Source organism: Mustela erminea, chromosome 12, assembly GCF_009829155.1.
Source record: "Mustela erminea isolate mMusErm1 chromosome 12, mMusErm1.Pri, whole genome shotgun sequence".
In the NCBI taxonomy this organism is placed as follows: Eukaryota; Metazoa; Chordata; class Mammalia; order Carnivora; family Mustelidae; genus Mustela; species Mustela erminea.
The window spans coordinates 47,399,616-47,412,891 of NC_045625.1; the positions used below are offsets into that span (position 1 = coordinate 47,399,616).

At 42.6% G+C, this 13,276-nt stretch overlaps 1 protein-coding gene across 1 annotated transcript; it reads right to left on the reverse strand.

Moving 5' to 3' along the window:
• Positions 1-946: 946 nt before the first annotated feature.
• On the reverse strand, positions 947-1,761 carry LOC116570226 (interferon alpha-1/2-like). Its single transcript, XM_032306996.1, has one exon. It carries the CDS (start codon positions 1,712-1,714, stop codon positions 1,151-1,153), a length of 564 nt encoding a protein of 187 aa, XP_032162887.1. The 5' UTR covers positions 1,715-1,761; the 3' UTR covers positions 947-1,150.
• Positions 1,762-13,276: the final 11,515 nt, after the last annotated feature.

Sequence of the window (13,276 nt, forward strand, 5' to 3'; positions counted from 1 at the left end):
TAGGGCCATCCACCTTTGTTTGCAGTGTGGCTCTTTTCTCCCTTAACCAGGGGAGGCTTGAGACACCATTTCTCATTCTACGCTCTCTTCCCAGGCAACTGCTTCCTTCCCTGGGCTTTATGTGAATGGAATGGCTTGTAAATGGCAGGATCAAGGATCCATTTGTTTTTGTTTTTTTTGTTTTTTTTTATTTTGTTTTGTGTTTTTTAAAGATTTTATTGATTTATATGACACACAGAGAGAGACAGGGAGCACAAGCAGGGGGAGTGTGAGAGGGAGAAGCAGACTCCCAGCTGAACAGGGAGCTCGACACAGGGCTTGATCCCACGCCCCAGCATCATGACTGAAGCCTAAGGCAGACACTTAACCAACTCAACCACGGGTGCCCCTGAACGATCCATTTTGTAAAGAATATTCATACTTGGGGGTCTACCAGTGTGATGTAGAACATATCCGGTGCTTTTCATTTTTTTCCTCACAGGTCTGCTTCCTTTTCTACTTACAGAATTCATATTATCTCTTCTTCTCACTCTTCTCTTTAACATAACTGATATTAGTTCACTACAATTATTGTTCCATGGTTATTTTTTCTACAAAATCCAAGATACAGACACAGCATTGGACTTGTGAAGTCTGCCTTTCCCGTGACGACAGCATGCAAAGTGACTTCCAGGAAGTCGATGCGATTACTTCTAATGTGAAAACGAAATAACGAGTGAGAGAGTGGTACAATCCGTTCTTTCATCAGGGTGTAATCAGACTTGTTTCCTGCTTCAATAAGAAACAAACGCCAGAAGTTTTCTATAGAAACATTTAATGAACAGAAAATAAAGAATTTAATATACGTAAAACATATACAATTCTCTTAATCACAAAGGGTAGGTACAACTAATATAATACAATAAGAAATAACAAATCTTATAAATAGTGAAATCAATAAATAGCTAAATAGGCAGATCAGCATGGTCATCTGAAGGCGACAGGTGTTTGTAACGTTGACTTCAAGTTGCTTAATACTCCTGAATACATGTGACAAATTGATTCAGTTCATGTCATGATGACAGCAGAAATGAGAGTCTTTGACACTACAGGACACATGGGAGTGTGATAGTATTCTTCAGAGAGAATCATTTCCATCTTGAAAGGGGTGTCACTTCCTGCTCCACAATCTCTTATGCAAGACTGTCGATGCATACAAGGGTTTCATGATCTCTGCTCGGACCATCTCCCAGGCACAAGGGCTGTATTGCTTCTCTTGCAGATAGAGGGAGATTCTCTGGAAGTAGTTCCTCAGGATGGAGTCCCCAGTCACCAGGGGCATCTCTCCCACCCCCGCCTCCTGCAGGGGACAGGCTTCCAGGTGGCCCAGCTGCTCAGAAAGTCCCGAGCACAATTCCTCCAGGAGGGTCGTGTTCCAGGAAGCAGGTGAGGCCTCTGTGCAGAAGAGGTGGAAGGTCTTCTGGTTCGTCACATGGATGACAGAGAGGGCTTGAGCCTTCTGCAGCTGCTTGCCGTCAAACACCTCCTGGGGAAAGCCAAAGTCGTTTGTGTAGTTGTCACAGGAGCTAGCAGACAGTCTCCTCATTTGTTGCAGGAGCATCAGGGCCCTCCAGTTCAGCAGGCTGTGGTCCTGAGGCAGGACACATCCCAGAGGGCTGAGGGAGTGGCAGCTGAGCACCACCAGGGCCACCAAGAAGGAGCAGGGCAGGGCCATTGGGGATCCTGCAGGTGCTGTTGTCCTGGCTGGGGTGGGTACGTCTAGGACCCGTGGCTCTAGCTTCTCTGAACATCTTCTATTGTGCGTGAGGCTTAAGTAGGGGATATAGAAGTTTTTAATTTCTGAACGTTTCCCTTACTTTCTACTTCTCTTTTTGCTTTCCTTTCTACATTTTCTACTTGGGTCTGTAGAATGGGTTTTTCAACTATGTATTATTTTCTTTAAGTATTATCCTTGCCTTCAGAATCTTTTTGGATGTTTTTTAATGGAAATTTCCAAGAAAACTTAATAGCAGGGAGACACAGTATATATCATTATTTAATGTATTTTTGTCTGTGCTTCAAGATTAAAAAAAAAAGTATAACGTTTATCGAAATCGGGGTCCAGAATGACTAAAAATTTTAAGCTAATAGTTATATTTTAAAGCTATTGATGCTTATGTATATAAGTAAACTTGATGAGTGACTTATAATTTCTTTACATGTATACAGTGAAGTATATGGAGTACATATGCAAATTAACAATTTCTAAAAGGACATAATGATTTTGGTGTACCTGAACATTTACAATCAATCCAGCTTGCTAAATGCAAATGAAAACTGGAATTATTTACTTAACATGTGTTTTTTAGTGTACTGAATTTGAATGTTGCCTCATATTACAAAATAATTTTTTTAAGATTTTTATTTATTTGACAGAGCGAAAGATGCAGAGAGAGTACAAGTAGAGCAGCAGGCAGACAGTGAGGGAGAAGCAGGCTCCTAACGAGCAGGGAGCCTGATGCGAGGCTCCATCCCAGCACCCTGGGATCATGACCTGAGCTGAAAGCGGCCGCCCAACTGACTGAGCCCCCTAGGCACCACGACAACCTCATCTTTAACTTCACCTGCTACTACGTACTCTGGAAGGTATTGTCAAAATGTTTTTCTGTTTAACACTAGATAACTACTGAGGTGTTGAATGAGTTTTGTAGAGCTAAATCATAAAATTTAATGTATTTGTGTTTTCATTTCTAAAGCCTGCATCACAACAGGCCTCAGACATCAGCAATGGCCACAAGACACCACTGGCAGCTTACCAGTAAGAAAGATCACCTCTCCAGGTAAGACTGAGACCCAGGAAATGATGAAGAGAAACTCCTCCAATCCTAAAGGATTCCTGTTATTCCTAGATTTCTCACACTGATCTTGAGGACAATTTGTGTCCTCTAATTCTGTGCCATTGTTCCTTATGTAATATCCACTAAAACCAGTGAACAACAATAAATAACACGGTTTTGTTAGAGCGCTCCAGGGCATTGCAAGTGCCCCCAGCTGGAAGCCTTGTTCTTGTTTGGGAAGAGGAGGTGTCAAGGTTCTAATTCCAGATGATGGGCACCTCACTGACAAGGTAGTTAATCACCTCTACTAACCTCTTTACTCTGCAGTGACTGAGTGTCCTCCACCTGGCTCTCCTGGACTCACTCCTGAAGACAGGCTGGCCATGTCCTGAGGACTCTAGATTCCCCTGATGTGCAGGGGCTGGTTTCCTTGTTAGGAAAGCACTTACTCCCCCTAGATCCTTGCCCTTGCCTTTGCCCCTGGAGTGTTTGTGTCCGGGACCCTCTCAGTGCTCACCTCCTCCTCTCCTGACCAGGTATCAAAGGTGTCAACAGCCCCCAGATGCTGAAGGTGAACGTTTGTTTTCTCCAAGTAGAGAGAAGGTCAATTATAATCCTTTCACCTTGAATAAGGGAATACATTTATTGTGCCATCACAGCTCCTAATTTTCTTTTTTTTTTTATTGTTTTAAGGTAAGCTCCACCCACATTTTTTTTTTAAGATTTTATTTATTTCGTAGGCAGAGAGGCAGGCAGAGAAAGAGGAAGGGAAGCAGTCTCCCTGCTGAGCAGAGAGCCCAATGCAAGAATCGATCCCAGGACCTTGGGATCATGACCTGAGACAAAGGCAGATGCTTTAACCCACTGAGCCACCCACGTGCCCCTCACCCACATTTTTTTTAAAGTAAGCACAACATAGGGTTCAAATCCAGTCTGACATCAAGCCCCAAAGTTAGAGTTAGAATCATCCTCAACCAACTGAGCCACCCAGGATCCCCCATGGTTCAGATTTTCCTGAAGCTAGGGAACACTTGTTACGTCAAAACTTTCTGAGCTCAGCACAGGGATTTCACTGACTGGGTCTCTCAGGAGAAACTTTCAGCACAGAAACTGATGACCTTCACTGGCTCATTCAGACTGTGTGTTTCCAGTCGGCAGCTTCATCTGGCCATCTGTCTGGTGCGCAGAATGTGGGGGGGTGAGGCCCAGGCGATGGTGTCAGGGACAAACCATCTTGTTGCCTTTCCTTATTCACGGTGTTGCATTTTCAACTTAAGTAACAACAGCAAAGAGAATTTGAATAGCTTAATATTTCCACATGCTTTACTGGACATGCTCTCACTTGCTGGTCCTGATCATGTTCTACGTCATCACGAGGATCACATAGAAGGAAGGAAGAGGAGGGCCAAGGGGCTGCCTCGCATTTCTCTTTCATTTTTAAGACATCAGTTTTTCTGTTTCTCATGTCACCTTTCCTTGAAAGGAAAACGTGGCAGCTGTGTGTGGGGGAGGGGGGAAGACAACTGTTCTGTCTGAACATGACAAAACTGAAAGAGTGGCCTGTCCGCTGAGAAAATGGCAGAGTGTACGTCAGCAAATTTGATGCAGCAACATTGGGATGAGCAGCTCCAGCAGACGGGGAGAATGAAAGCTGTACTGAGTTATTGCAAGTCAGGAAAGTGACTGCCTCGGCCAGAGGATCCCACAAGACCAACTCTTGAGTCCCCATGAGGCCCTCAGCTCTACAAGAGGAGCCACCTCATTTTCCTTTTGTTCAATCCACAGGTACTTGGCTCTGAGGAGAGATGAGAGGAGTCACACCAACCAGCTCACAAGAGATTGGCGACCAGGACTCAGCTGATCACCCTCTCTGGAAGGAGACAGGATCCTCACCCTGCCTGAGAGCTCTACCTACCTGTTAAGTCCACTCAGGCCTGGAAAAGGTTGCCTGAGAAATCCAATATGAAGACAAGGGGAACTGAAAGATCCTACATGATTCTGCTCTGCACCTGGATTAGAATAATGATGAGGATCTTTCAAATGACACCACTAAAGCTAACTGCAGTCTAACCCTTCTGAGATCCTTGAAACCATTACCTCTGTCTTCTCGTTAACCCCATTTGGATCCCGCTTATTTCTGCAGCTGTTTGGAGAGAAAAAGAAACCTGGATTTAGAATGTTTCAGATCAAACCAATATCCAAGGTGGAACACAAAGGAGTTGTGAGATAATGGCTGGTCTGGAAGCAGCTGTTAAAACATGTGAGGAATAGAAATGGACAGAGGACTCAAGAACCAGGAGAGTCCATGGCATGAAGTCAGTCAGGTAGAGAGGGTGAGGGATCAAGGACTCTGGATTGCACCGTAGATGCCAAATGCTTGTTGACTGTGGTTGTGTGTGGCAACAGGTGGTGTGGGAGGATGCAGGACTGACTTGAAGTTCCTAAGACAAGTTGTCAGGATCCCTTTTAAACAGTCATGATAGTGGGGAGGAGTCAAGATGGCAGAGAAGTAACAGGCTGAGATGACATCAGGTAGCAGGAGATCAGCTAGATAGTTTATCCACCCATTCCAAACAGCTACACTCTAACAGAAGATTGAAGAAGAACAGCAATTCTAGAAACAGAAAATCAACCACTTTCTTAAATGTGGGATCTGTGGAGAAGTGAATTTAAAGTGATGGAAAAATAGACCGCAGGGGGATGATCTGGCTCCCTGCAAGCAGTGGATCAATAGAGCACAAAATCAGAACTTTTAGAAGTCACTTATTTGTGGAGCATAACAAAAAGCATGGAGGACATGGGGAGTTAGAAGGGGGTTGGGGTAAATTGGAAGGGGAGGTGAATCATGTGAGACTATGGACTCTGAAAAACAATCTGAAGGGTTTGAAGTGGCGGGGGGGGGGTGGAGGTCAGGGTATTAGGTGTTGGGTATTATAGAGGGCCTGGAATGCATGGAGCACTGGGTGTGGTGATAAAATAATGATACTCTTATGCTGAAAATAAATAAATGAAAAAAAAAGAAGTTAAAAAAATAAACTAAAAGTCTGTTCCACTGAGGGACATCACTCCAGATGGTAAGCCGGGGTGAAGCCCAGGCGGGGATAGCATGGTCTCACATCCTGAGGGGTTCAAGAAGGGTTGGGTTTCTTTGAGCGTCACATAGCTCCCAGGTATTAGAGCCAGGAAGCCAGTTACAGAGACTGAGCTGAGAAATGAGCTCTGAACTCGGAGTTACCTTAAGCTGTGATCCGTGGCATTGGCAGACCCCTTCTCTGTGAGCACGGACCCCACAAGGTGCTGGGAGATCCCCAGAAGAGCGCAGGGATCTCCTGGGTTTGGAGACTACAGGCGGGGCTGTGTGCCAGTGTGGCTTGGTCACAGGCTGGGGGAGCTCAAAGCGGGGCTATAGGCCAGGGAGATGCAAATGATTGAGCACTTTTCTCCAAGGGTGCACTGAGGAGTGCTCCGAACTCTCAGCTCCTCTGGGCCAGAGATTCGGAGGCCACCATTTTCATGCCATCCTCCAGAACTCTATGGAAAGTGTTCAGGGAACAAAAGCTCCAAAGGGGAACCCCAGCGGATTACTTAGCCCGGCCCCTGGTAAGGGTGGTGCAATTCCACCTTGGGCAAACACACTTGAGAATCACTACAACAGGCCCCTCCCCCAGAAGATCAGCAAAAAATTCAGCCAAGACTGAGTTCACTACCAAGAAGAACAGCAGAATTCCAGAGGAGGAGCAAGTAAAGCATGGAATTCATGGCTTTCTCCCCATGATTCTTAGTCTTGTAAAGTTAATTAATTCTTTTGAATTTTATTTTTTTCTTAAGCTAAATTTTTTTTTAACCTTTACCCTTTCCTCTTTTAACTTTTAAACCAGTTTATCTCAACAATACCTTTCTTGAAAAAAAACTTTTTTGAACCTTCATTATTATAGTCATATTTTATCCTTCATTGTATCTACCTTTATTGTTTGTATACACATACGGATTTTTCTTTTAAAAAATTTTGGGTTACAACTTCTTCTAATAGCTCAAAATATACCCTGAATCTAGCACAGGTCTTTGTTCTACTCTCCAGCCTGAGCAAAGTCTCTCCACTTATCTTATAAACTCCTTTTTTAGAAATTCTTTTTAAAAAGTTTCCTCTTTATAGTCATATTCCATACCTACATCATGTTTACTCTTAGTGTGTGTGTGTGTGTGTGTGTGTGTGTGTGTGTATTTTATTCATTCTTTAAAATTTTGGGAGATAGTGTCTTTTAAGAGACTAAAATACTTCCAACTTCAAGTGGATGACTCTGTTCTAGTCACCAATCTAATATATATACATATATTTTTCTTTATTTAATTTTTTTATCGGAACTCTTTGTACCCCATTTCTACCCCCCATGATTTGGGTTTCTTCTGATTTAGTTAGAGCACATTTTCCTGGGGTCCTTGTCACCCTTCATATATTCTTATCTGGATAAAAGGACAAAGTGGGAAAATGCACTGCAAAAAAACAAAACAAAACAAAACAAACAAATAAACAAACAAACGAGGCAGTACTGAAGGCTAGGGACCTAATCAATATGGACTTTTGTAATATGTCAGATCTAGAGTTCAGAATTTTGATTGTCAAGGTGCCAGCAGGCCTCAAAAAAGACATGGAAGATATTAGAGAAACCCTGTCTGCAGAAATAAAGGCCCTTTCTGAGAAATAAAAAACTAAAATCTAACCAAGTTGAAATTAAAAAAGCTATTAATGAGGTACAATAAAAACTAGAAGCTCTTACTGCTAGGATAAATGAGGCAGAGGAGAGAATTAGTGATATAGAAGACCAGATGACAGAGACGAAAGAAGCTGAGCAAAAGAGAGACAAACAATGATAGACCACGAGGGGAGAATTCGAGAGATAAGTGACACCATAAGACCAAACAACATTAGAATAATTGGGATTCCAGAAGAAGAAGAAAGAGAGAGGGGAGCAGAAGGTAAATTGGAGAGAAATATTGTAGAGAATTTCCCTAATATGGCAAAGGGAACAAGCATCAAAATCCCGGAGGCACAGAGAACTTCCCTCAAAACCAATAAGAATAGGTCCACACCCCATCAGCTAATACTAAAATTTACAAGTCTTAGTGACAAGAGAAAATCCTGAAAGCAGCAAGGGACAGGATGTCTGTAACATACAATGGTAAAAATATTAGATTGGCAACAGACTTATCCACAGAGACCTGGCAGGCCAGAAAGAACTGGTGTGATATATTCAGAGCACTCAAGGAGAAGAACATGCAGCCAAAAATACTATATCCAGCTAGGCTATCATTGAAAATAGAAGGAGAGATTAAAAAAAAACTTCCAGGACAAACAAAAAGGAAAACAATTTGTAAACACCAAAACAGCTCTACAGGAAATATTGAAAGGGGTCCTCTAAGCAAAGAGAGAGCCCAAAAGTAGTAGACCAGAAAGAAACAGAGACAATACAAAGTAAGAGTCACCTTACAGGAAATACAGTGGCACTAAATTCATATCTCTCAATAGTTACCCTGAATGTAAATGAGCTAAATGCCCCAAGCAAAAGACACAGGGTATCAAAATGGGTAAAAAATCAATACCCATCAATATGCTGCCTACAAGAAACTCATTTGAGACCCAAAGACACCTCCAGATTTAAAGTGAGGGGGTGGAAAATAATTTACCATGCTAATAGACATCAAAAGAAAACTGGGGTGGCAATCCTTATATCAGATCAATTAGATTTCAAGACAAAGACTCTAATAAGAGATGAGGAAGGACACTATATCATACTCCAAGGGTTTTTCCAACAAGAATATCTAACAATTGGATGTATCTATGCCCCTAACATGGGAGCAGCCAATTTTATAAATCAATTAATAACAAAATCAAAGAAACACAGCGACAAGAATACAATAATAGTAGGGGACTTAAAACTCCCCTCACTGAAATGGACAGATCATCCAAGCAAAAGATCAACAAGGAAATAAAGGCCTTAAGTGACACACTGAACCGGAGGGACATAACAGATATATTCAGAACATTCCATCTCAAAGCAAAAGAAAACACATTCTCCTCCAGTGCACATGGAACATTCTCCAGAATACATCACATTCTGGGTCCTAAATCAGGTCTCAACTGGTATCAAAAGATTGAGATCATTCCCTGATTACTTTCACACCACAATGCTCTGAAGCTAGAACTCCATCACAAGATGAAATTCGGAAAGAACCCAAATACATGGAGACTAAAGTGCATCCATCTTAAGAATGAATGGGTCAACCGGGAAATTAAAGAAGAATTGAAAAAATTAATGGAAACAAATGATGAAAACAGAATGGTTCAAAATCTGGGGGACACAGCAAAGGCAGTCCTGAGAGGACAAACTTTCTCAAGAAACAAGAAAGGTCTCACATACACAACCTAACCCTACATATAAAGGACCTGGAGAAAGAACAACAAGGAAAGCCTAACCCCAGCAGGAGAAGAGAAGTAATAAAGATCCAGAGCAGAAATCAATGAAATAGACACCAAAAAAAAAAAAAAAAATCGAACAAATCGATGAAACCAGGAGCTGGTTCTTTCAAAGAATGAATAAAATTGATAACCCCCTGGGCCAGACTGATCAAAAAGAAAACAAAAAGGAACCAAATAAATTAAATCATGAATGGAAAGAGAAGAGATCACAACCAACACGAAAGAAATACAAACAATTATAAGAACATATTATGAGCAACTATACTCCAGCAGATTTGAAAATTTGACAATCTTCCAGATTTGACAATCTGGAAGAAATGGATACATTCCCAGAGACATATCAACTACCACAACTGAACCAGGAAGAAGGAGAAAACCTGAACAGACCCATAACCAGTAATGAGATTGAAGCAGTCATCAAAAACTCTCCAAACAAACAAGAGCCCAGGGCCAGACGGCTTCCCAAGGGAATTCTAGAAACATTTAAAGAAGAACTCATTCCTAGTCTCCTGAAACTGCTCCAAAAATAGAAATGGAAGGAAAACTTCCAAACTCATTTTATGAGGCCAGCATAACCTTGATCCCAAAACCAGACAAGGATCCCATCAAAAAGAATTGCAGACCAATATCCTTGATGAACACAGATGCGAAAATTCTCACCAAAACAATAGCCAATAGGATCCAACAGTACATTAAAAGAATGATTTTCCATGACCAAGTGGGATTTAATCCTGAGCTGCAAGGTTGGTTCAACATCCGCAAATAAATCAATGTGATACACTACATTATGTGATACAATACATTACTAAAAGAAAGAAAAAGAACCATATGATACTCCCAATAGATGCTGAAAAAGCATTGGACAAAGTAAAGCATCCTTTCCTGTTCAAAATTCTTCAAAGTGTAGGGATAGAGGGTACATACCTCAGTATCATCAAAGCCATCTAATGAAAAACCCACCACAAATATCATTCACAGTGGAGAAAAATGGAGAGTTTTTCCAATAAGGTCAGGGAACACAGCAGGGATGTCCATTACCACCACTGCTATTGAACATAGTAGTAGAAGTCCTAGCCTCAGCAATCAGGCAACAAAAAGAAATTAAAGGCATCCAAACTGGAAAAGAAGATCTCAAACTATCACTCTTTGCGGATGATATGATACTATATGTGGGAAACCCAAAAAACACCAGTCCAAATCTGCTAGAATTTGTATAGGAATTCAGTAATGTCTCAGGATATAAAATCAATGCACAGAAATCACATGCATTTCTTTACACCAAAACAGGACAAGTAAGAGAAATTAAGGAATCAATCCCATTTACAATTGCGCCCAAAACCATAAGATACCTAGGAATATACTTACTCAAAGAGGCAAAGAATTCATATTGAATACTATAAAGTACTCATGAAAGAAACTGAGGAAGACACAAGGAAATGGAAAAATGTTCCATGCTCATGGATTGGAAGAACAAATATTGTGAAAATATCTACACTACCCAAAGCAATCGACACATTTGATGCAATCCCTATCAAAAGCCCATCCATTTTTTTCAAAGAAATGGAACAAAGAATCTTACAATTTAAATGGAACCAGAAAAGACCTCGAATAGCCAGAGGAACACTGAAAAAGAAAGCCAAAGTGGGTGGCATCACAATTACAGACTTCAAAAGACATTAGATTTTTCTGCCAGTGAGATCTATGTTTGCGGCTGGCACTAGACTGACCCTCCTTCTTCAAACACATTGCAGGCTGCTGTCCTGTCAGGGTCACCCGTGGTGGGGACACTACCATGGGCCACATCTGCCTAGAAGAACTCTGTGCTCCCAGCGTCCACTTGAAGCGTCTCAGTCTGGGGAAGGACCCAGAGAGACAGTTGACTCGATGCTGCCCTACTGTCCTACTGTTCCACCTCCTGAGGATAAGTCACTAAACCAGTGGACACTTCCCCATTTCCACTCTCCTTCCAGGTTCCCACACTGTTGCTGACTTCCAACACTTTCATGTTTCCAGAGTCAGCTGTGGTTTTCTGAGCAAAGGGGTGTCCTACTCCTCGTGTAACGAGAACTTAGGCAGTGCTCCAACACAGGCACAGTTGAGCTCTGGGATTCTTTGCTGAGGGGCCCTGGAATTAGCATGTTTCTGTGTAGGACCAGACATCTGGGGGCCTTGAGCTCCACAGCACAGGAATCAGCTGACAGGGAGGGTGAGGGAGGGCAAGTGGGCACTCTGGTTCCTGAAGCTGCCAAACCTTGGCTGTGTGTGGCCAGTAGTGCAGGGTGAGTCTCCCAGCCTGTCCCTGGGCACCCAACCCTGAGCCCTGCCTCCTCTACCTCCCCTGGCAGGCTGAATAGCAATGCCTGGGAGTAGCAAGTTGGTTGGGGTTGGGGCGCCTGGCTGGCTCAGTCCTTTAAGCATCAGCCTTGAGCTCAGGTCATCATCTCATGGTCCTAGGATCGAGTCCTACATTAGGCTATCTGCTTAGTGGGGAGTGTACTGCTACCTGACCTTCCCCACTCTGAGGCTCTGCCTCTCTGTCTCTCTCAAATAAAGAAATAAAATCTTTAAAAAATGTTGGCAGGGATGTTCATTCCCCTCGCCCCTGCATTTGGCCTTTGCTGCTTCGTTCTGCAACACTTTCCAGTATTTAATAATCAATAACACTGGGATTGAAACCAACTATGGCGATAGGGATTTTCAGGACAAGACTTATTCTTTGTCATAGACAGAGTAAGGAAATGGGTTTATGACAGCATTAGAATCTCTGGGTGTCCACAAGTAGGCTTTTTGCAGCTGGAAGTGACATCCTCAGGAAGGGGTCCCATTTTGGACACCATCCTTGTCACATTTGGCCACCAGGGGGCGGCCTCCCAAAGAGGGGGCTGCACTAGGCTACTACCCTTCAAACTGTTCTGCTTTCTGTTTCCTTTCAGCCACAGTTGCTATTCCATCACACTGGATGGAAATGTGAGCAAAGCTTCTCTAGCAAGTGGCTCTGCAAAACCTAGAGATTTCATTGCATTTTTGCTTTCTACTTGCTTTCTTGTGCTGCTCCTAGGAAAACCTTTAAGCTGAGATGACAGCAAAACAGAAAGCTGTTGTGTGAACAGGCTGAGAGGTCAAGAGAGTGAATGCCAAGGGGCTGTGGGGACTTCTGCCTTGGCAAGGAAGGTAACTGTTAGGACAGGGGAGTGTGTTCTGGAATGAGGGTGGGTGCCAGAAGTTAAGGAAATAGCACGTTCTTCTGCACTTCCAACTAGATATTTATTCTCAACTCTAGGTGTTTGCAGAAAGCACTGGTGAAAAATAAAAACCCTTCTTGGCAATGGGGGATGAATGGGTCAGCCTTCTCGAGAATTCACAACAGAATTCCAGTTTGGGAGGCTTCCTCCTTTGCAAGTTGGGTACTGCAGTGTAGGCCACACTGTTCCCAAGATTTTGGAGGAGGAGTCAAACAATATTCTCATACATAGCTGTCAGAATTAAGATAAGACCATCGCTACCATATTTAGCCATTCCGTACGGAAGATGCACTGCTAGGTGCCTTTCAGTGCATGAGTTCAGTGAATATTCATGCTATTTTGTCAAAATTGTTAAACCTGCTTTTACTCCTGAATTATGCACAACTCACTATTGCTCCATGGATTTCCATGATTCATGTATTTTCAGCTGATTGGACCAATGATTTTTCATTGCTCTAAATATTAGGAGAGAGAATGCTTAACCGGGCTTCCCACCTTTATTTTTGAAGAAAGTCTGTCACTGTTTATGTGCATGAGAATCTCGTGATGTGGATATCCACCAAACATTGTGGTATTCCAAACGTGAGGAAATACTAGCAGCAAGCAACAGAGAAAAATTCTTACCACATCAAACTCTCTAAAAAACAGCAATGGGGTATTATGCTGCTGTAGGAAACAGTGTCACAAGGAGGACGTAGGGAACCTAATAATTAAGCTGATAATTCTGGGAAACATGATTTTAT

Bases quoted from the DNA above. Each gene is read 5' to 3' on its own strand.
- LOC116570226 (XM_032306996.1), bottom strand. From the start codon at position 1,714: ATGGCCCTGCCCTGCTCCTTCTTGGTGGCCCTGGTGGTGCTCAGCTGC.